The 25,008-nt window shown below is 33.9% G+C and overlaps 1 protein-coding gene and 1 non-coding gene across 2 annotated transcripts in view; both read left to right on the top strand.

Annotated features, from left to right (window-relative positions):
- The window catches only part of KPNA4 (karyopherin subunit alpha 4), a 55,662-nt gene that overhangs the window by 18,015 nt on the left and 12,639 nt on the right, over positions 1 to 25,008 (top strand). The window contains exons 2-12 of the mRNA XM_036850184.1: positions 8,726 to 8,770; positions 9,609 to 9,698; positions 9,807 to 9,836; positions 9,932 to 9,984; positions 12,858 to 12,953; positions 13,471 to 13,556; positions 15,178 to 15,264; positions 17,125 to 17,294; positions 17,407 to 17,451; positions 20,398 to 20,529; positions 24,307 to 24,435. Coding sequence (XP_036706079.1) covers positions 8,726 to 8,770; positions 9,609 to 9,698; positions 9,807 to 9,836; positions 9,932 to 9,984; positions 12,858 to 12,953; positions 13,471 to 13,556; positions 15,178 to 15,264; positions 17,125 to 17,294; positions 17,407 to 17,451; positions 20,398 to 20,529; positions 24,307 to 24,435 — 963 coding nt within the window. The remainder of the gene's footprint in view (positions 1 to 8,725; positions 8,771 to 9,608; positions 9,699 to 9,806; positions 9,837 to 9,931; positions 9,985 to 12,857; positions 12,954 to 13,470; positions 13,557 to 15,177; positions 15,265 to 17,124; positions 17,295 to 17,406; positions 17,452 to 20,397; positions 20,530 to 24,306; positions 24,436 to 25,008) is intronic.
- Positions 24,650 to 24,973, top strand: LOC118895073. The gene has a single exon (XR_005019848.1).

Genomic DNA, 25,008 nt, shown 5'->3' with positions numbered 1-25,008 from the left:
CGACCTAGTCAGAAATAAGACTGCTTGCAGAGTGGCTTAAGAGAACAAGGAAGGGCTAGAGAGAGGGGTTTGTTTTCATTTGGAGAAATCTGTGTTGTGTAGATACCAGAGCTCACCTTTGGTTCTGTAACTTACTCAGGTACAGTACTGTAGCACAGTAAATAACATGTGGGTTAGAAGCTTTGAGTCTTGGGTAGTATTTTTCAGCTTATTAAGTGTCCAGGGATGGGAATAAATGGTAACAGGAACAGACCAGGATTCATAGTAGATTTGGGGTGGGATTCATAGTAGATCTGTGATGACAAGCCATATTAAATTATATTATATTAATTAAGTTATATTATATTATAAATTATATTTAATTTATATTAAATTATAAAGTAAATATACAGTAATCTGTTGGTTCTCAGTCCTCATCTTATTTGACCTATCAGTACCATTTGACATAGTTAATTATGTATGCTTCCTTGAAAAGTAATTTTTTTTCACTTGATTCCAGATTTGCACAGATTCCTATTGCCTTCTGTCTCACTGACTGTTCCTTCTTAGTCCTCTGCCCCTTAATATTTAAAGTGCCTGAAGTTATGCTCACTCTGTAGATAATCTTATCAAATCACCTGGTTTTAAATACGATTTATACACAGCCAGCTTTCTAAGTTGATATTTTTAGTCCTAACCTCTTCCTTGAAACCTAGGCTCAAACTGACTTCTTGACTCATTTTGATTCATTATAAGTATATTAAGCTTAGCATGTTCAAAAGTCATATTACTCCCCAAACCTGCTTATCATTCAGTCTGCCCCATCTCAGTAAATGGTAGTTCCATCTTTCACTTACTTGGACCAAAAACCTTCCATTCCTCATTGTTTCCTCTCTTTCACAGTCTTATCCAGCCCATTAATTAGCAAATTTTGTAGATTCAGTCTTCGGAATATATCAATCTTCAGAATCCGCATCTCATATCTCCTCTGCTATCACTCTGCTCCAAACTATTATCTCTTATCTGGATTACTACAGTTATGGTGTATTCCCAACACAGCAGCTGGAATGATGCTGTTTTAAGTCAGAGTATGATGTCTCCTTTGCTCAAAACCCATCAGTGGCTTTCTATCGCACTAAGAGTAAATGCCAAAATCTTTCCAGTGGCCATCCATTTCCTTCTCCTCTGTTCATTGCATGTCAGCCACCTGGACTCTTTGCCTTTCCTTTTCTCTCATGTCTGGTCCTTTTTTACTTGCTAATTCCTCTGCCTTGAATACTTTCTGCCAAATTACCAGCATGGCTTGCTTACTCATCTTAAGGTCTTTACTTAAAAATATCCCTCTTCTTGGGACTTTCCTGGTGGTTCAGTGGTTAAGACTCCACACTCCCAATGCAGCGGCCCCAGGTTCAATCCCTGGTCAGGGAACTAGATCCTGCACGCTGCAACTAAGACCTGGAGGAGCCAAATAATTATTTTTTAAACATTTTTTTTAAGTTAAAAAAAAATCCACTTTCTTGGCTTTATATTTTTTCTCTCTAATATTTGTCACTATCTAACATACTATATATTTTAGTTTTATTTATTGTCTTTCCCCACACTAGGTTCTGTGAAGACAGAGATTTTTATCCTTTAGTTCCCTGCTGTGTCCTTAACACTGAGAACAGTTTATGGTATATAATGGTCAGTAAACATTTGTTGGGTGAATTACTGGCTTTTTGTGTAGATGTACACGTCTGTTTAGTATGTGAGCATAATTAGAGTTAATGCTTCTCAAATGGTGTTTTAGTAAAGTAATTCAGTGATTTGCCTTTTAATGAAGTTTTTCTGTTGCCATTGTGAAAGTCTTAGAACGTAAGTTCACAAAGAAAAATTAATATTTTGAAAATCCTGAGGAAAAAGAAGGAAAAGTAGCTTATTTGAAGAGATATGCAACAGAAGCAGACCTAGAATGAAAAGGTATTATGGTCTAGTATAAAGAACATTGGTCTGGGGCCAGGATAATCTGAGCCTTGGACAAGTCACTATAAAATGAGATAGTTTAAATGATTTCTATTTTTTCCAGTTTACAAAATCCTACAATGATATTTGTGTAGATTTTTCTGTAACAAAACCATGAATTTGAATTGATTATATTCATAAAATATACGTACAAGGAAAATATTCCTTAATCTCCTGGTTTTCATGTTTTATTTTAATCTGATCTTGTTTTGTAAATGGAAATAATAATTGGTTTTCTCATGTGAGAATGCACCAGATAAGCAGAGATAGCAGATTTCTTTAGCAGTGTTGTAAAGCTTGGGTTCTGTTGACTTCCTTAACTTGGTTGAATCTCATTTGGTTTCCTGTTCTTCGTAGTTTTTCCCAATGTCTTTCCCGTATGTTTTCTTCAACTTGTTATTCAGTCAGTTCCTGAAATTGTATTTCTTCTATAAAGTACTCAAAACCTTTGAAGAGAAATGATCACTCTTGCCAGGTTTTGATCAGTCTCATTCTAAAAGAGAGGGGAGTACCTTCCCTTTTGCTCATATAAAATTCAAACATGTATTGTTTGGTATAACAGGTTTCTCTATGTGTTGTCCTTAATCACTTTCTATGTGATTCTGAAAGTTCACCTTGCAACATTTCCCATCTTTGAGAGGGTTGGTCATATGTGTCTCACCAAACTTATGGTCATTGCTTAACCTTTTTTCTTTCCCTACCAAACACCTCCTCCTTGCCAGCAACACACATGCACAGACACACATACACACAGAGTTCATTTGTTTGGTAATGATCTCGGTTACCAAATCTATTGAAAGCTCAATGATTTCCATGTCCTTTTGTCATTTGCAGCATAATTTAAGGCCAAAAAAACCCTGCAAGATGTGAAAACACACAGCAGCTATGCCAGAGCCACGCAATATCTTTTCATTGTTTAGAATTTTGAGCTATGGCTTTCTCAGTGTTCTTAGCATAGAAGTTATTGCCATGGGTAGCAACTTGTACTAATGGCAATTTTAAATATTTTTGTGACTTTGTTTTTTGAAGTTGATAACATTGATACAATTTTTGAGACATAAAAGATGTTAGAATCCCTTCACTCTACAGATGAAGGAATTAATGCCCATAAACATGGTAACTTGACTAAGATTACAGTAATAAAAGGTAGAGCTGGGACTAGTAGCCATATACTAGTAGTTTAGCCATATGGTAGTTACCCATCCTGGGGGAAGACATGTATGTATTCATGTATTTTCTCCTCTGTTATGTGTGTGTGTATATACACCTCTTGTACAAGGTAGGTGAATATAGAAAACTTAGGAAATTTAACTTTTTCCTTTTCTTCTTACCTTTGTTTTCTAACTTTTCCAAATAGATATGTATAACTTTTGAATTTAATGTATTTCCCTGTTGTTTGAGTATTGATTAGATAGTGAAACTCTACTGCAATGCCATTCCTTAGAGTTAACAATTATTAACAGTTTCTAACATTTTTGTGATTTTTTTTTTTAATTTATTTTTTGGCTGCGTTGGGTTTTCATTGCTGTGTGTGGGCTTTCTCTAGTTGCAGTGAGCAGGGGCTACTCTTCGTTGCGGTGCATGGGCTTCTCATTGTGGTGGCTTCTCTTGTTGCGGAGCACGGGCCCTAGAGCATGTGGGCTTCAGTAGTTGTGGAGCATGGGCTCAGTAGTTGTGGCTCATGGGCTTTAAAGCGCAGGCTCGGTAGTTGTGGCGCACGGGCTTAGTTGCTCCACGACATATGGGATCTTCCCGGACCAGGGCTTGAACCTGTGTCCCCAGCATTGGCAGGCGGACTCTAAACCACTGTGCCACCAGGGAAGTCCCTTTGTGATTTTTAAAAAAGTACATTCATGTAATTTAATAAATTTAGTAAGTTAAATTTCAATGCTTATAATTTACATGTGGATCATTTTAAAGTATGGTATTTGTAGATTCAAATTATTTCTTAAAACTGCTCCAAAAGCTTGCCAAGGTTAAATCTGGCCTCCTACTGTGAATTTACTTTTAAACTTCTCTTATACTCAACCTCCATTCATCTTTTTACTTGTCAGAGATAAGAACTTAAGTCTGCTTATGAAGACTTTTGTCTATCACTAGTAGTGCTAATTAGAACTTTTCTCTCCTACTGCTGCTATTAATAAATATTATCGCTGAGAAATAAATCCACAGTTTGAGCAAGCATATAACGTTTAAGCATTTAACATTAAGCGTTTAACTTTTTATTGTCATAAATGTGAAGTTGGAATTTATTTGCCAATCACCTGCAATTTAACAACATATATGCTATTTGGCAAAGGCATAAATAAGCACCATAATGACTGCTGCTGGAGAGATCAACAAGTGGAGATGAGAGGAGGGAGAAATAGGTAAAAAATGGGAAAACAGACTTTTATAGTTATTTATTTTTAGCATTAGGTTTACCATATTTATTGGGTTAAACAGCTGTTGTACTTACGTTTAGGATGCGATGGTTATTTAGGTTGAAAACACTAGTAACTCACTTTTAATTCTCTCTTGTTGTATATGCTCTATTTTCTACCTGAAATGCCTGTCTCTAACTGAATTTCCATTCAGTCTTAAAGATTCAGCTTATATTTCATCAGCTTATATTTCATCTTTATTACATAGTCTCTCTGCTGTTAAGATTAGTATGCACGTTATAACACATTACATATGTTTAAATGAATAAAGTCAAGTAACATTTAGAATGGTGTTTGGCACCCAATGTTTGCTAAATGTTAGGCCTTATTACTATTTTACTAAATTGTACTTTTTTGTCATAAGAGTACTACCTCCTCAAGGCCATGGATATGCTATGTCTGGTCCATCCTTGTATTTCTCGTGATTGGCAAGTAGGTGATTAATAAATATTTGAATAATTGAGTGTGCTTTTTAGCAGGCTCTAAGTAGTAATACAGTAGTAATCCACGTTGGGGGGAGGATTTGTGTGTGTGTGTGTGTGTGTGTAACTTTTTAAAAACTGCTTTATTGGGATATAGTTTACTTTGCATAAAATTCACAGATTTTAAGTATACAATTAAATGATTTTTAGCAAATTTTCAGAGTTGTGCTAACATTACTACATACCAATTTTAAAATATAGCTCATCACTTCACAAAAGATCTTATGCCTGGTAAATTTTTTTATTCTTTTGCTTTTTTGTGCTATTATCTAAGTATCAGTATTCCTAGGGTAAAAATGACAGGCTGGATGAAATAAAATCAAAGTATTATATTCCTTACCTTTGAATGACTAACTTTAGAATTTTCTTTAAACGTTTTTCTCTAGTAAGACTTACTGAGTCCTTACTGATCTAAACCCTAGCTTTTTACTCAAGAAAATTTAAACCGTTCAGTTTCATACAGTATATTATTACATCATCATATCTTAAGTTAATAGTGTTTAAAGTTTTAAAGAAAACAGTATATTATATGGATAAAAAGTGACTTAGAAATTAACTAGCCATAAATTGGAAAGAAAGTACTCTACTTTTCACCCCATTGGAGCAGAGAAAGTAATTAATCCCTAGAACCTAGCACAGTAATGGATACATAGTAATTATTTGTTAATTTTAAAGACTACATACCTATTAAATGGAAATACCATTCTGTGTTCTGTAAGATTCACTTGTTTGAATTTTTTGACAATTTCTTTTTCCCTTTTGCCTGAATTTAGAACTTTGAAGCTGTATTACAAGCAAAGAAATATAAAAATTCTGGATGATCAGAGCAGCCTGAACTCTACTCTTTATTGGGGGGTGGGGGGCTGGAGGTGGGCACCCTCTACAGCCTTTGTTTTTTAGATAGTCTTTGGCCTATAAATAAGCCTTTGGCCAGTTTGGCAGCCTTTTGGAATTCTGATTGACAGCTTACTGCATCAGTTAAGTCATGCAAATCCAGAACTATTCTATTTGTATGTAGTATGTAAAAACCCTGCTCTTTAAGATAAGTTAAGATTTAGAAAAAGAAGCCTTATAAATCCCTTTCATGAGACCTCAGAGAAATAAAAGTCCTTCTTGATTCGAGATGGGGTTGTGATTTGAAAATGTCTAAATATCTAATACCACTTTTAAGACACTTTGTTTTTTGCAATAAAAAACATGGGTAAATGCTGCCAGGTTGTTGCGTAGGATATCTTTCTATCTTACTATTTCATTCAATCTTCTCTTTACCTTGGAGGTAACAGCTTTCTCTCAAGAGAAGAAAACTCTTTCTTGCTCTATTATAAAGAGGTTGTCAGTTCTTTTATTTTGCAAGTATTTCTGTGGATAGTAATAGCCCAAAGCTTACGTCACAGCAACTACAGTGCTAAATTGTCTTGATAAATCCTTTATTAAGAGTTTCAAATTATCAGAAACTCCAAATTTAATAAGTAAGATGTACTAAAATGGGGAAAAAATTGTGTAAATAAATATTTAGGTCAATATATAGCAGTTGTTTAGGATTTATTAATAGTTTGCTTTATTAAGAAGTTAAAGCCCATTCATTGTACATTAATCCCACTTCTTTAGATGGGATTAGAGACTAGACTAGAAATAATCTCTGTCCCTCAAAAGTCTACCTTTTACTGAACAAATCTTTTAAGTAGTACATTTTGCAGATTTTATTTTCTGTGAGAATCAGGACATAGTTTTATGTTATTGTTTATTTGAATTATTTATTGTTTTTGTATTGTGATACAGCGAAAGCGCATTGTCTTGATAATAGTACTTTTGCTTTGGAATGAACCATAGGCTCTAAAATTGGCTTGAACTCTATTTGACTTTAAGACTTGTGGGAGACAATATGGCATAGTGGTTAACTGGCTTTGTATGAGACTGTCTGAATTCTAATCCTGGCTGTCCCACTTCTAGCCATGTAGCCTTGGCCAAGTAGTTTAACTTCTCTAAACCTCAGTTTCCTTACTTGTAAAAAGAAAAATATTTCTTCTTACTTCTTAAAGGCTGTAATGATTAAACTATGGTGAATATTGAAACTCTTGTTGTAATACTTGTCTAATTATTTTTATTCATTTTGCAGCCTATCTTATTAGTATTTTTTAATTGTCTTGGTATTTTTATTTTAATATTTATTTATTTATTTATTTATTTTGGCTGCACCGAGTCTTAGTTGCAGCATCAGACTTCTTAGTTGCAACATGCAGTCTTCTTAGTTGCGGCATGCATGCAGGATCTAGTTCCCTGACCAGGGATCGAACCCAGGCCCCCTGCATTGGGAGCTCGGAGTCCATTTTCTTAGCAGTTGCTGTATAGTGTATTAGAAAAGGCCTTGAAGAGAGAATTTCCAGTGCATTAGAGGAATAGCAAAGTTAGTGAGGATACAGCAGAATGAATGGAGAGAATGATAGGAGCTGAGATCTTAGAGGTGGTAACCAGGGAGGGGGTGAGGTGGGAAGACTTAAGCCATTATAATGACTGGGCATTTACTCCAAAGTGGAGAGCCATTGGATGGTTTTGAAGAGGGGAGTAACATGACCTGATTGACTTTTTAGAAGGGAGTTCTAAAAAGGAGAAAGGAGTTCCTTACTGAGTCCTTATTCCCATGGAGTCTATGGGTGGAATTCAGGAGGTCCCCTGAACTTAGAAAAAAATTAATTACATCTTTGTTTTCACTAACTTCTAACTGAAACAGTATTCCCTTCAGTTAATAATGTAGCCAGTAAACCTCAGTAGTTATTAAAATTACCTGTGATTTTTGTCACCACCAATAAAAATCAGATTATTGTTGCAAAATATGTTTCACCTAATATCTTATCCAGTGCAATGGGCTTTCTCTAGTTGCAGCGAGTGAGGGCTACTCTTCATTGTGGTGGCTTCTCTTGTTGCGGAGCACAGGCTCTAGGCTCACAGGCTTCAGTAGTTGTGGCTTGTGGGCTCTAGAATGCAGGCTTAGTAGTTGTGGCACGCGGGCTTAGTTGTTCCGCGGCATGTGGGATCTTCCCGGACCAGGGCTCGAACCCGTGTCCCCTGCATTGGCAGGCGGGTTCTTAACCACTGCACCACCATGGAAGTCCTCTATGTTAGGTAACTTTAAAATGAGAAAAACACTTTAAAAAACAGAATGGTTACATTATGTGGTAGAATAATTAATGTGCTTCTTAGGGATAATGAAATAGATCTGCCTATACCACCATGAAAGATCTTTACGATCTTTAAATAAATAAACAAAAATAAGGTGAAGATCAGAATAAATAGATAAGTGTGTCAAAATCATAGTAAATCTAACAATGTTTGCCTTTAGAGAAAGAAACTATGAATGGGCAGCAAGGTTCTCTCCCCTTCTCCCACCCCCCCCTTTTTAAAGCAGTTGCATTTACTAACCTTTATACATATATTAGTTTTTAAATAGGGAGTTCATATGGGGGGGTGAGATTACCTTGTATATATATTACTTTTTAAATAGGAAGTTCATATAGGGGGTGAGATTATGGGTTCTTTTATTCTTTGTACCTTTGTATTTTTAATAATTCTTATGTTACAGTTTAAAATTTTTATGATATATCCAATATTACAGCTCCATTAATAATTTCAAAGTGATGTTCAGTATTTGAGAATGTGAATATGAAATGAAGATAGGAAATCATCTATATAATATAATCTTTATTATGAGTAAAATATGACTATGTGTATATACGAGTAGAAGAAAAGATAAGGGGATGTACATCAAAATGTTAATATCAGTTTTCTCTGGGTGATGGAATTTGAGGTGATTTTTAAAAAATAATTTTCTTTAATTTCTTGTAGACTATGAGAAGACAACGAAATGAAGTTGTAGTTGAATTAAGGAAGGTGAGCCTGATTAATATTGGGTGCTTTCAAACATAATTCTAACAACCTTACAGCATATAGAGAAATTAGCAAACGTATATTAATCTCAAGTGCTTAATTGGCATTTCTTTTTCTTTTGAAAATGGAAAGATTGACTAAATTTGACAAGCTATTGAAGTTGACAAGATCCAGTTTGTCCACTATCCAAATATAGAGATAAACACATTATCAAATGATCTTTTCTTCTGTAATTTTAAATGATTTATATAAAGTATATGTCATACTAAATAGTTCTGCTATTTACAGTAGTAATTACTCCATAAAAGGAACTTGGTACTTAAAAATTTCATCAACTTTTCAAGTATTAAAGTAGGTTAGTTGAGAATATATTTTTAAGTTTGTCCCAAACATTTTTAGTGAAATTCAAGTGGCCCTTAAGTTTTGTAAGGTATTGTGGATTTTTGTCTGATTTTGAACTGCCCAACTTTTGCTTTGACTTTGTTTTTAGGTGATAAAGAGAAGCTCCCAGATGATGTATAAAATGGTTTAGTACTTTTAAATAAATATGTATGTTTGGTTCTGGCTAAACTGTACACTATCTTTTTTAATCAAATTATTTTGTTTTTTAGTTTATTTATACATTGTTCACGGTTCATTAAAAATGTAATATTTGGGGTTTGGGGCTCAAATTAGTGTTGCTTAAGTGTTTAATTCACAATTTGGTTTAACTTTCTGCATTTGCATTTTACTTTTAAAAGTCACTTCATGTTTTTTTGTAGGCACAGGACTGCCTAACCTTTGTATGAAAGTATTTAGCTTTTTAAAATTTAACTGAATTTTTTTTTTTTTTTTTTTTAAGAATAAAAGAGATGAACATCTCTTAAAGAGAAGGAATGTACCACATGAAGATATCTGTGAAGACTCTGACATAGATGGCGATTATAGAGTGGTAAGTAATTGTTATTCTGGTAATTTAAAAATACCAGAGATAAATTTTTACATAAATACAGAATTACAAGGTGATTTTTAACTTAGTTTTCTCTAACTTTTTTCCCAGCAAAATACCTCTCTAGAAGCTATTGTTCAAGTAAGTTGAGTTTCCCCCCCCTTTTCATTTGTATTTCTTGGACTTAACAACTAATTACTGTGTATCTGCATCAAAAATTGTTTTGTTTTTTATAGAATGCTTCAAGTGATAACCAAGGAATTCAGTTAAGTGCAGTTCAAGCTGCTAGGTAAGTTAAATTTTAAGGACATATTTTGTAACTTACACAGGAGTTCTCTTTTGGGTTTTCACTATATAGTAGTCCTGTTTCTTATATTGACTTTGATGACAAACGATGAAGAACAGTCATAGACCAACTGAATTTATTTTCAAAATTATTCTCTGATTTAGAGTATTAAAATTAGCAATTTTCTAAACTCACTAATACATTGAGGCTTTAGTGTGGCTAATAGGTACAAATGCTAGGGAAAAGTTGATTTGACAGGGTATTGCTATAGAGTAATAGAAGAAAATTATTTATAAAGCTTTTTACCTTTTACTGATTAATAGGTATTTAATTTTATTAAAAGTCAGATTCATCAAATCCTGCTCAGGTAGCTAATTCTTCTCACAGTCCTCATATTGATCAAACAATGAATTGAATTAAGGATTACTGTAACAGTGTACAGGGAAGTACACATTAAGATTTAGGACTACAGAGACTCCCACTTCTCAGTCAATGTAAGAATATTTAGTTATTTTTGCACATTTCTATTGTAAAACCTATGCACTCATATTTTAAGGGAAAAACAAGAAAAAATTATTACTGAGACATTTGTATTAATAAATAGCTTGGGGAAGACATGGTTGTATCATAGTACAATATAGTGGTTTCTTTGTTTTTTTTAAATTAATTTATTTATTTTTGGCTGCATTGGGTCTTTGTTGCTGCGCACGGTTTTTCTCTAGTTGTGGTGAGTGGGGGCTACTCTTAACTGCAGGGCGCAGACTTCTCATTGCGGTGGCTTCTCTTGTTGCAGAGCACGGGCTCTAGGGCGCGTGGACTTCAGTAGTTGTGGCACATGGGCTCAGTAGTTGTGGCTTGTGAGCTTTAGAGCGCAGGCTCAGTAGTTGTGGCGCATGGGCTTAGTTGCTCCGCAGCATGTGGGATCTTCCTGGACCAGGGCTCGAACCTGTGCCTCCTGCATTGGCAGGTGGATTCTTAACCACTGCACCACCAGGGAAGCCCTCTTTGTTTTTTTATAAATAAAAGAATAACACCCTATGTTGTAATTGTAGGAAAGAGATGCTTAAGCAAGAAATTGATTCTAGTTACAGAATTTTAAAATGGAAAAAAACTTCACAGTTTTGTATAATATCTTATCCAGTGCATGAGTCCCTTTTATGTTTATTAGACTTTCCTACTTTTGCGTATTCACTTTAAATGGCCTAGAACACATATGGAAATTATAGAATTAAAGTGTTGCCCACCACAGGTAGAAGAACTTCTTAGAGAGGACTTCGCTGTGTAGGAAGAAAATCACAGAAGTTTTCACATCTCAAAATGGCAAATTAATGTTAATAGGAAGAATGATTAAGAAATTGATACATTATGTTCACCATTGTCAGAGTTGATTATAGTATTGGAGCAGCTCTTCTCAACATGAGTTCTGTAAGATAATTAAAGCCCTAAGGCTCCTAAGACAGGGGATCTCAAAATATAGTGTGTGGATCCCTAGGAGAGCCTGGGATAACTTCAGGGGGTATTATTTTCACAATAATTCTAAGACTTTATTTGCCTTTTTTTTTGTTGTTTTTACTGTGTTAACATTCACATGGATGTTGCAAAAGCAACTGTGGGTAAACTACTGGCACCTTAGCACAGAGCAAGACAGTGTCACCAAACTGATGATACATTGTAGATACTGTATGTGCCATTTTACAGTCAAAGAAAAAGGGCCGTTTCTCTTTAAGAATGTCCTCAGTGAAGTAATAAAAAATAATTTCTTTTATTAAATTTGAAACCTTGATTAAGAAAGACTGGGTTTATTTCCTACGTTGTGCAAAGAATCGTACCATTTATTACAGAAAATACTGTGAAGAAGCAAGTGGAATAATTCTTGCTTTGGTAAGAAGTTTAGAACCTAATCCGGAAGGCAAAACTATATTAAAAATAGTGATGCTCAACAGCGAATGTAGCCATATGCCGTGTATATATTCTCGGAATTCAGAGAGGGTATTTTGAAAACATTTAACTTGAAAAGATAGAGTTTGAATAGGCAAAAAAGAGAGCATTCCAAGTGTGGGGAATAGGATTTGAAGGGCCTAGAAATTAGATTGAAATGGTCGGACAGACAACTGACCTGTTGTTGAATTACAGAGAATAAGATTAGTTAGATAAATAAGATGGAGCCAGTTCTTGGAGTGTTATAAAAAACTCAGTCAAGGAGTTTACATTGATAGGGTAGTAAATTAGCAGCCATCACTTGGTTTATATAGGGGAATAATCTGATTAAGCTTGCTTAAACATTGTCTTCATATAGTAGTTCAGGGGATTCAAATTGGTGAAGATTTGTGTTAGGCCACATTTAGGATTTGTCAGCTAAAACTGCAGTCTGCCATATGTATAAATGGGCACTAGGTATTGTTTTACTCTCTAAGCTCCATGAGAGCAAGGATGTGTCTGTCTTGTTCACCTTAGTATCTCCAATATTTCTCTGGATATTTTCCTATGTATTGCTGTGTTTATTTCATTTCCTTTAGTTGTTGAGATGAGAATGTTGTTGAGCTTTTATGACCTTTGATTTGGTATATAGAGTAGGATGAAGAACTGGACACTAGTATCAGCTATAAACTTGTACCAGCATCCTATCTGCTTTTGTCCTAACTTAAAAAAAAGTAGTTCATGTTTTACCATTTTTTCCTAATTATTAATAATCTCTGTAAATTTATAAATTAATCTTTTTATAATAGAGAAAAGGTTGCATTATATAAATTTAAAAAGTAGCTTGCAGGGAGAGTATTTGCACCAAATATTCAGTTTATTGTAATATATCAAATGTGAATTTGAATTTAATTATATGTCATTAAGTTTCACAAGGGGTATATTTATATCTCTTATAGGAAGCTTTTGTCCAGTGATCGAAATCCACCAATTGATGACTTAATAAAATCTGGAATATTGCCTATTTTAGTCCATTGTCTTGAAAGAGATGACAAGTAAGTACATTATTTTAAGAAATAATTTAGGATGTATCCTTTGCAGAAGACAAGATTTTCTTGTAGTTAGTTTGGTCTTTAAAGGAAAAAAAAAAAAGGGCTATAAGATGGAGTTGAGAAGCCAAAGTGAAAAACAGTGTAAGGTATGTTTACACCAAGAGAGGAAAGTAAAGACCAAACGGGAACTTGAAAATGATATATTTAACTTTTAAGCTTTGAAAATTGGCAAAAACTAGTTTAGCCAGATAGGTACTTGAGAAAACTGTTTGGGTAGTAATGTGCAGGTATCTTAATACAGAGTTCTTATTAAAAATAAGGACACCTGAGGAGGTTGTATGCTTTTTATACCGAAGAGATATTTTAAATAGTCATTGGAAGTTAAAAAAAAGGTACTGGGTGCACAGATCTTTTGAATAAAAATATTTAATACTTTTAAAATGCTAGGGGGAGGAGTGGTTGGTAGATATTTGGGCCAATGTAGAAATTCCTGCTGTTTAAAATTATTTGTTTTTTGTAGTCCTTCTTTACAGTTTGAAGCTGCATGGGCTTTGACAAACATTGCGTCTGGAACCTCTGAACAAACTCAAGCAGTAGTTCAGTCCAGTAAGTTGGTTATTAAGAGACAAAATTGTGATTTTCACAAAAAAAGTTAATTAAAAAACTCAGTGCTTTTCCTAAAAGAATAGAGCTATTTATATTATAAAGTAATTAAGTATTTTGAATTCAGTAACAAATAAGGTAGTTGAAATAGGCCAACTCAAGTATGTTTCTTTGATCATCTTGTCCCATTGCCTGACATTTTCTATTTCGAAAAATTCATTTGATTCTAAATCTGAGAACATTTCGTAATTGTAGTAGTAGTTACATTATTGTGTTTATAGGACATTAAATAAATAAAGGTGTTTTTCCTGTTGCCATACTACCTGTTGGGCACTGTTAATGAGATGTCCATTATACATTTTAAAGAAATCTTCTTTTATAAAGTAGTCCTACTTTAGAGAATGGCTTGAAATTTTTTTTTTCATTGTTATTATAGGATTGGTTGTTTTTTATGTTCCAAGAAATGTAAGTGGGAAATAATTATTGAAAGTAATAACTTGAATTATTTTCATAAGTACTATTTGATTCTTCTACTAAACAAAGAAATTAATAATTTTAAAGAAGGTACTTTCAAAATCCCCTTCAAATATGTAAGCAGTATACTTGTCTAAGCCTGTTAAAATCTTAAGCACTGTCATGATTTTGAAAGGGAACAAAAATGTTATGCAGTGAGGATTTTATTATATAGACACTTGTATTATAATATTACATAGAAAAGATAATTTCCTTAAATCTTAATAAAACTGATTAATTTTGGGTTCAGGTGATTTTAGGGTTTGGTTTTTTTGGTTTTGCTTTGTATAGTTGACTGTTTAGTTAATTTTATGATCTCAAGACAATGTCTTAATCCCTCTTTTTCCTTTCTCTTTTGTGTTCCTTAAAGATTAGAAAGAGGCTTAGAATTTGTTTTAACACTGTTAGTCTGTCTTAATATACCAAAAGTAATGGATAAATGAATTACTTTTTATTACTTTTTACTATAAGTAAGCATGATTGATCTACATGTACTCAAATAGCATTTTTCAGAGCAATATCAGAGGGAAGAAAAGAAATAGAAGAATCATTTGTTCAGTGCAGTATTATTCTGTTAAACGTCTCTTTGTTTTTCCTTGTGTTAAGCAACAGAATCATTTTCTGATTCAGAAGGTCTCACGTGGCACAGGAATCCCTGGCCTGGCTAAAGACCCATATGATGTTATTTTAAATTTTTATATTCAAAAGTTATTTTAATAATTGGAGTTTTTTTCAAATTTGAAGATAATGCTAATCTTTAAGGAATTAATTTCTTGAAATTGGAATTAAATCCGGTTTTAACTGTGAATGAAATTTTATCAGCTTAATTTGACATTTGTGTGTATGTTAAAACTGTCACTTCGATGATGTATAGTCTGCTAGCCAGAAATTTTCCACTACCGTTATTCTAATGAAAATCAATTAATGAAGATATATTTTAAATATATTTTTGATAGGTTTCTTTCTTTTGGGATTTCAGCAAAGAAACAAGTTTGATTTTTGGTTTAGATTATACTGTTTTCAACCTTTTTTCTTTCAATTTTATTGAAATATAATTGATATATAACAGTATCTTCAAACTTAAATGATAGCTTATGTTTTCCTCCTTCAGATGCTGTGCCACTTTTCCTGAGGCTTCTCCATTCACCCCATCAAAATGTCTGTGAGCAAGCAGTGTGGGCATTGGGAAATATCATAGGTTTGTCTAAAACTTGTAATACTAGTCCAACAATCGTTGTTATCATGTACTATGTAATAAAAATGACTACTAGTAGTTGAAAAGAAAAAGCAATTTGCCTTTTTTAGTACTAGTTTTTATGAACTAGTTTACAGAAATTACAGCTGTTTAAGTATAAACCCATAGTAAACAGAATGAACATTTTTGTTGCTTGTGATACCATTATATCTCTTTGTATATAGTCACCTCTTAATTATTTGAATAATTATGAAATATGTATGTGATTTAGGTATTTTCCTCTTTCTCCTTTATTATGTTGGTCCATTTTATTCCTCAACTCTCTTACTATCCTAGGAAATAATAAAAAAGGAGGAGGCAAAACTTAAACCAAAATTTTTCTCTATAATAGCAGTTCTGAGAAGAATCTAAATTGAAATTTTTTATATCTCTTGTGGATTTTAGTACAATGAAATATAGTAATGTTATCCACTATCATCATGAAGTCATCATCATACATGTGGTATCTGTACCTTATAGGCAGTCTCATTAAATGTTGACCACCGTGATTGCCATACCTTCAGGTTTTTTCTGATAAATAATTGTAGGAAGAATAATTAAAGACAATTCCAATATTTCAAGAATTTGTTTTTTAACTACAGCCTAACTTTACCCAAACTCAAAAATTCAAAAATCTATCCTCCAGTGGAGAATGGAAAAAATCTGGAGTCTGAACTGTATTGTGTACCATGATGTTAAAAGTTATTTTTGCCACAGATTTTTTTATTTTTGCATGGAAGTAATCAGTTTTACTCTGATATACCTCCTCTTTATTACCCTTTTGGGGGCCAAGATGGAAGGTAAGGTATGGTTAGTGCCCCACAATTGTGAGTTTTCAGATGGGAGAATTTTTCTATAAACTGTTCTTGGCATATGGTATATTACTGTTAGGAATGCTATCGTTTGTATATCCAGAGTCCCTCACTTTTATACCAAATTGTAGATTTAGAACTATTAATACAACATCTTGATCTTTGGCTTTTAACTCCAGTGACATTATAGAATTAATTAGAATACATGGATGCAAAAAGAACAAGCATTTTATCTTCAAATACCACAGTGCAGGGCAAAGTGTTTTCACTTACGGAATGTAATACTTCAGTGTGGCTTTCATACTACAAATTACAGTGATACTCTAGATAGAGGAAATTAAATTTGGCACTTTTCTCTAGGGCAGTGATTCTCAAACTCTAGCGTGTTATCAAAATTATATTAAGGGCTTGTTAAAACAGAATCCTGGACCCACAGAGTTTCTGTTTCAACAGATTTGGGATAGGGCCCCAAAATCGCTATGGGAACCACTGATCTAGGGGTATTGGTTCCCTCTCCCCTGCCTTTTTGAGACATAGTTTCTAAGTGTATAGAGTAATTTATAGTTAATATTCTCTATGCTTTGATATTAGATCATCAGTATAAATTCTACAAATATTTTCTCTGTAATGGTATTTCAATATATCTCTTTTTATAACATGAAAGTTTCTTAAACTTAGAGTACCATTGAGAGAGAAGAGAAAAAAGCAACAATTCTGTGTTCACAAAGTACTTTAAAGCCTTACTGAGGCTTTTAGATGGCATAAAAACATTTTAGGGTGAACAGCATATAAACCTGAATACATGAATAATGTGCAAAAAAATCTTAGTACCTTATCTTGCTTCTCTTGGCTCAAAGACCTAAAATGTGAACTAGGTTATTATTGTCTAAAGCTTTCACATAAAACGAAATAGTGTACTTGGTTCAAATACAGGAAGTAGCATATTGAACCCAGTGCTTTACGTTTTCTGAGTTGCTTATTGTATTGAATTAATAAATCCTTCTTCCTACAGGTGATGGGCCACAGTGTAGAGATTATGTCATAAGTCTTGGAGTTGTGAAACCTTTACTTTCCTTCATAAGTCCATCTATTCCTATAACATTCTTAAGAAATGTTACCTGGGTTATGGTCAACTTATGTCGCCACAAAGACCCACCACCCCCAATGGAAACCATTCAGGAGGTAACAAGTATTTCTGTTTTTGTTTTCTTTTAAAGTAAGGTAGATATCATTATGTGTATGTTTTTATCTGTGTATATTGTATATTTTAAAATCTATATATTTCTCTCTTCAGATTCTTCCAGCTCTTTGTGTTTTAATTCATCACACAGACGTAAATGTGAGTAAATGCTTCCCGTCCTATATTTTTATATGTATATATGGTTAGGGCTTGTCCCAATGACGTAGGGGAGAAAATGACATTATGTCAGTGTACTTTATCAAATTTTTTCATTTCAGGAGCTGCAGTACATAGTTTGGTATTTTATATTTTCTCTGTGTTTACCCATATCACAATATTTAATTTCAGTGAAGAAATCAAGCCTGTTATTTTGGTCTGGGCAGTAATGTATGTGCATATATTATATATTAGTGTTGTGAAAACTGACATTGGAAGTTCTTAAAGTTGCCAGTTAGTAATCTCTCTCACTAAGATTTTATCTTTGATTGTTCATGAGCTTTTTATGAAAGCTCATTTTGACAGCTGGCCTTTGAGAGAACACTTAACACCTAGTGGTGGTATTTTTCGAAAGGTAATAAAGAGAAATATTTGTGCCTTTATGCATGGGTTTGTATTCATATACCATTCTTACACCAAACCATGAATATCAGTTGCTCTTTAATTTCATATTTACTCTATTAATTCATTTATAGTGACTTTGGTAATGGCTTCACTTGGTGTAGAGATAATTCTTGAGTATACAAACAAAAAGGAAAAAAATCAGTGCAGACTAGATTTTAAACATAATAAATATATCCTACTCATACTTAATAACACAGAGAGCAAAGGAGAAAGCAACTCAGGAAGTATGAATGAGTGAGAAACTGCCGTAACTGCTTATAAATTCAGTCTAGCCTTCATTGTGTTAGAAGAGCTAGGAATATAATGGGTAAAAGAAAATCACATGAATAAAACGCATAGTAACAATCAGCACCTTGTGTAGTTCTTTAAAAACACAGTTTGGTATGATCAGTGTCTGACAAACTGCTTCATTCCTTCACAGTTTCTAGGGTATTAATCCCCTTTTGCCAGGATCTCTGTAAAGATACGGAACAAATTAAAGTTAGAATTATACTGCATCAAGCAGTGACATAATGTGCTTGATATTCATTAGATAGATGAACATGATCTTTGTCCTAAAGATATTTTTTCTAGCTCCAGATAGTCTAGGGTGTTTAAAAAACAAACAAGCAAAAAAAACACACATGTAAACAAATTTTGGTTTTGGCTTATTATAGCCAAATTCTTTGATTAAATTACAGTTTTTTGTATTTTACTTTTATTAAAAGATATTCAAGAAAGATTAATCTCAAAGTTTATAACTCTTCTGGAAAACTAGACATCTTGGTTGACCTTATTCAGAGATGTATTGTGTTCTTTCCACTTGTTTACCCCAATCCATTTGAGATTGTAACTCCGTTTTTCTTGCTTTTGATATATCTTGAATTTCTCAAGCCAGTTTGCATTGTTCTTTTTTAGTAGCATTAGTAATATTGTTTATTAAACAATAATGTTTACTAAAAATGAAATCTTCTTAGGTTAACACTTAGGAACAAGTTCTTAAATCAGGCCATCAAAGAAATAAAAAAAATAAAATAACGAAACTGCTTCCACAAACCATAAGTGAAACATTGAAATTACACTCTAGTTGTAATTAGTAAACTTATCATAGACTTAACTTTGCTGACACAAAAAGTGCCTATAAGATCAGGCCTGATTTAAATTGTGATTTTGATGTGAGCATATTAATGACATGTTTAGTATTGGGCCTTTTTAAAAAAATATATCTGGATTTTACATACAGTCATGCACAAGTAACTTGAAGTTTTTTTGCCTGTATCAACAAATTTTGGCAAAAAAAAAGTTACTTTTGTAAGTTGAAATTTAGTTGTCTCACATATTTTGATACCACTTTATGTGTGTGAATTTTTCATTTGGTGTCTTCTTTTTACATTAAAAATATCCATAGTGCTTTCTTGAATTTCTGAAAGGGAAAATGGCAAAGTGCTATTTTCTTCTAGGAGCTTCTTGGATGTTTTAAACATATCATTGATTTAGAATTTAAAGGTTTCAGACTTTTCTGGTTTGTCTTTTGACAGAGTTCATATTCCAGAAAGGCTTTCGGAAGTAAAGTTTCAGGCACAATTATTTATTACTGTGTTTTTGTCAATAATTGTATTATTTAGCAGTTTAACAGTTGTTTGTCATTCTTCGTTTTGGCCATAACTTCTAATTAGGACTTCACATACAAAGAAAGAAGAAACACAATGGCCTGTTGTACTTTGAAATATAATTAAGTTAATTACAGAGGCTTTTTTTTTAAAGTACTTTTGGCAGCTGATGTAAATTATAGTTTTGTTTGGTTGGTTGGTTTTTGGGGGTTTTTTTGTTTGTTGTTTTTTTTGTTTTTTTAACTAGAACATGTTTTTTGATTATAGATCTCACAAGTTGACCTATGGTTGCTTTTAATGTCTTGATCTGCAGCTGTGGGAGATTTCTATTTGGGAAGTTGCCTCTGGTTTTATAAGGCAAAGCGAACTGGTTGGAAAAGATGAAAGTACTATAATCCTAATACTGGAGTATTGGCTTTAGACCTACCAACATGGTATTGATGTGAGAACACCTTGAATATATTCACCTAGCCCAGATGTTTTGAACCACCGTGTATGTTGGATACATATACTCTTTCCCACTACATGCGTTTATCACAATGTCCTTGGACCTAGTATCCCTCAATCTGAGCATTCGGGAAAGAGAATGTCTTTTTCTCATATTTTATGTGCTGTGTAGTGTGTTTGTATCTTTGTGAGTTAAGAGTAGATACCAATCTGTGAACAAGATCATAATTAACCTAAACATCCTAAATATGGCTATAAGATGCACACACTTGATATAGACATTCATAGATGATGATGCTTAGTATAATAGAGAAGACTGATTCCAGTGAATTTAGAGAGAAAAGGGAAGAAAGAAGATAGTAGAACAATCATAGGTTAGTCCATATGGTTAAGAATTTTTGAAATGAGAAAATATTCAAAGGCTATTTGAATTTTTTTTATTCATTAGATATTGGTAGATACGGTCTGGGCCCTCTCTTACCTTACTGATGCTGGCAACGAACAGATACAGATGGTAATAGACTCTGGAATAGTCCCTCATTTGGTTCCTCTGCTCAGCCACCAGGAAGTTAAGGTTCAGGTGAGTTTTTTATTGATAAAAACATGCCACTATTTGCTTTAAGTGTGACATTTGAACACGGGTAACGTCAATAGTGTAAAGTATTTTTTTAACCTAATAACATATCTGCGATGGAAAGAGTGAGTTATTATATCCCCATTTTAAAGATGGAGAAAATGAGATAGATTACTACAAGAACCTCCTCCTCCCCATCCCCCAACCCCCCCAAAAAAAGCCAAGTTGACTTCTTTGTAAATTACTGATTTCTAACGTAGACCAGGGCAGTTCATATAGCAACTTGGGTAGCATCTGAAACAAGTACTGATTATTTTTTCTACTTTTCCTATTTTTCTTCTTCCACTCTCCTGCTCCTTCCCCCACCCCCCTCCCCACAACAGCTGTCCTTTTTTATTCTCCTTCACTGCACCTGGCAAGTTTAGTTAATGCTTAGCTTCACTGGCACTGTGATAAAGGCTTTGTACTGAAATGTGCTGCTTAGGGGCTTCCTAAATTGTCTTCTCTCAGTTATTTAAAATCTTTTTCTTTAATTTTGTTTTGTTTTATTCTTTTAAAATCCTTCCATATAAATATTTATCCCAAAGAATCTGCATCTAGAAAGAGCCAAAAAAGAGAAGGTGAGAAGTTCACACTTATATTATAAGCAGTAGCTGTCAAACTACGATGGTAAAGGGAGATGCAGCAAGCAGCAAGCTCTCCCTACCCTTCTGAGGTAAATAGCATGCTTTAATCTTAGAATGACTAAGAGCCTATAAAGCACAATAATAGCATAAGGAAAACTGTTAACCTGATTCACTATTTCTCAACCATGGCTGGACAATAAAATCAGCTGTGGGAAGCCTAAAGAAAAAAAATTAGTGTATTTCCCTTGCTCTACTCCTAGAAATTCTGTTTCAGTAAATCTGGATATTTCCTAGAAACCTGGGCTTTAAAAAGCTCTTTAGGTTATATTCATGTACTGTCAAAATGGAGACCCACTGCTATAAAATTTAAAGCACTTTAAAGAAAAGAGGGAACACTTAGCTAAATTCAGAAGAATTGATTAATAGAATAATTTGTCATTTAGGGTTATTTGTGGTTTATTTTAAATATTCCTACTAGATTCTTATGAAGTTTGCATTTCTTAAGTGTGGTACTTATGTCTTGGTATAGGTTTTTGGTTTGCATTTTGTTTTTGTTTTTTCAGAATGCATCTTCAGTTTAATACTGGACTTTATTGAGAAAATAGGGCTTGGACTTTCACTTGAGCCAACTCTCAAGGAAAGTTAATGTTCTGTACTTTACCTGGTAACTAATAGAGATTTTTAAAAACTTTTTCAACTTTCATGCCATAATTTAGGAACATAGAAAGAATAATGTAATGAACTATGTAGGTTTCCTCTATATCTCTACTTCCCCACCAAATTATTTTGACACATATTCCAGATATCGTCTAATTTCACCCAGGCTGCATCTCTAAAAAGTAAGGCTATTTTTTTTAACATATCCACAATACCATTAGAGCACTTTAGGAAACCTTAATGTTAAAATCCGATCAGTATCTGAATTTTACTTATTGCCTCTTTTTTTTTTTTCCTTCACAATTTTACCAAATCAGTATTCAAACAAGGTCAACACATTGCATGTGGTAGCTATGTCTTTATGTTTCTGTTACTCTACAACTTTCTTCTCCTTTTTTTCTTTCCCCTATTAAATTTATTTGTTAAAGAAGCTAGACCACTACAAAACGTTTTTGAAAGAAGTTGAACAAGACCTAAATCAGTGGAAAGACATCCATGTTCATGGATTGGAAGATTCAGTATTATTAGGATGGCAGTGCTTCCCAAATTTATCTACAGATTATATGCAATTCCTGTTAAAATTCATATGGAAATGCAATGGACCCAGAAATAGCCAAAACAATCTTGAAAAAGAACCAAGTTTGGGGACTTCTCACTTCAAAACTTGACTACAAAGCTAGAGAAAACAAAACTTTGTGATTCTAGCATAAGGATAGACGTATTGATCAGTGAAATAGAATCAAGAGTCTAGAAATAAACTTACACATTTATGATCAATTGATTTTCAGCAAGGGTGCCAAGAAAATTCAGTGAGCAAAGAATAGTCTTTTCAGCAAATGGTGCTGAGGCTACTGGATATCCATATGTAAAAGAATGAAGTTGGAGCCCTACTTCACACCATATTTTTTAAAAATTAACTCAGAACGAATCAAACAGCTTAATGTAACATTCAGAAGTATAAACCTCTTAGAAGAAAACACAGGCATAAATCTTCATAACCTTAGATTAGGCAGTAGTTTCTTAGATATGACACCACAAGCAACTAAGGAAAAAATAGATAAATTGGACTTCCAAAATTAAAAACTTATAAGGAAACCATCAAGAAAGTGAAAAAGACAACCTACAGAATGGAAGAGAATGTTTGCAAATCATATATATGAAAAGGTATTTGTGTCCAGAATACATAAAGAACTCTTAAAACTCAATAAAAAAAAAATGACAACCCAATTTTAATATTTATTTATTTGGTTGTGCTGGGTCTTAGTTGCAGCAGGTGGGCTCCTTAGTTGTGGCATGTGGGCTCTTAGTTGCGGCTCAAGGGCTCCTTAGTTGTGGCATGCGTGTGGGGTCTAGTTCCCGACCAGAGATCAAACCCAGGCCCCCTGCATTGGGAGCGTGGAGTCTTAACCACTGCACCACCAGAGAGGTCCCAACAACCTAATTTTAAATGGTTTAAAATTTTAATGTTCTCCAGAGAAGACATACAGATGGTCCATAAGCACATATGAAGATGTTCAACATCCTTAGTCATTAAGGCAAAGCAAATCAAAGCCACAGTGAAGTACCACTTTATACCCACCAGGATGGTATAATCAAAAAGACAGTAACAAGTGTTGGCAAGGATGTAGAGAAAGTATAATTCTCATACATTGCTGGTAGGAATGTAAAATGGTACAGCCTCTTTGGAATATAGTTCGACAGTACCTGGAAAAGTTAGATGTAGAGTTATTATATGTACCTGGAAAAGTTAGATGTAGAGTTATTATATGACCCAGCAATTCCATTTCCAGGTATATACGCAAGGGAACTGAAAACATATTCACACAAAAACTTTTGTATTATCTTATTTTCTTTATGGCCATAATTACTATCTAAAATTATCCTTCATACTTACTTGTTTATTGGCTGTTTCTTCTTACAATAATGGAAGCTCCATATGAGCTGGGTTTGTGTCTGTCCTATTCACTCCTCTGTTCCTAAATCAGTGTCTGACACAGCTTGCTCAAAAAGCTTAGGTAGGCATGAATGCATAAAGATATCTTTCATAACCTGGGGCTTCCCTGGTGGCACAGTGGTTAAGAATCCGCCCACCAGTGCAGGGGACACGGGTGCCATCCCTGGTCCGGGAAGATCCCACATGCTGCGGAGCAACTAAGCCTGTGTGCCGCAACTACTGAGCCTGCGCTCTAGAGCCCATGAGCCACAACTACTGAGCCCACATGACACAACTACTGAAGCCCATGCACCTAGAGCCTGCCCTCCGGACAAGAGAAGCCACCGCAATGAGAAGCCCATGCAGCAACGAAGAGTAGCCTCCGCTCCCTGCAACTAGAGAAAGCCCGCGCGCAGCAGTGAAGACTCAATGCAGCCAAAAATAAATAAAACAAATTTATATAAAATAAACATGTATATATCTTTCATAACCTGCCTAACATACCTTTGTGGTAATAAGAAGTGATTCATATAGAACAACATCTCATTAAATCTTTTTATGTTTCAGACAGCAGCGCTTCGAGCTGTGGGCAACATTGTTACTGGAACTGATGAGCAAACACAAGTAGTTTTGAACTGTGATGCTCTTTCACACTTCCCCGCACTTCTGACACATCCCAAAGAGAAAATTAATAAAGTAAGTATTTTTAAATACTATTTAATAATTAGCATATAAAGGAGCCATTTTCATTTGCAAAATTAGAGACTCAAGTGTCTTTAATACTGATTATTAATATAAACTGTCATTTAGACATTAAGAGAAAATAAAGTATTTTACTTTTTCTGACATGGATTGGTACATGATTTTCCACATATAAAACCGATTGTAAACAGTGCACATTTGGCTCTCTTGGAAATGATGAAATAGAGATAATTGGGTGTTGAATGTTGTATGATTGGAAGATTTTAATACGTAAGTTAAGTAATGTAAGTTTAATATTTTTTAGCTGTTTGATAGAGTGTGTGTGCATGTGTGTGTGCTTGTGGAGGCTATGAAAAGGGGGCACTGACTGGTGATGCTGATGTTGGAGTGCATCTGAGGCTGTTGTAGAAGTACGTGGGTTGTTGATTACAACATTGCCGATGATTATAACCCAAGAACCGCTCACCTAAGTGGCCTAGCACCCTAAAATCTCTAACAGGTTCATTAAACATGATCCTGTGATCTGATCCAAAAGAGCCGACTGCACACTAGGAGTAAAACTTGTTT

Source organism: Balaenoptera musculus, chromosome 4, assembly GCF_009873245.2.
Source record: "Balaenoptera musculus isolate JJ_BM4_2016_0621 chromosome 4, mBalMus1.pri.v3, whole genome shotgun sequence".
NCBI classification, from domain to species: domain Eukaryota; kingdom Metazoa; phylum Chordata; class Mammalia; order Artiodactyla; family Balaenopteridae; genus Balaenoptera; species Balaenoptera musculus.
Note: the sequence above shows the minus strand (reverse complement) of the source record. Positions and strands in the feature narration are given on the sequence as shown.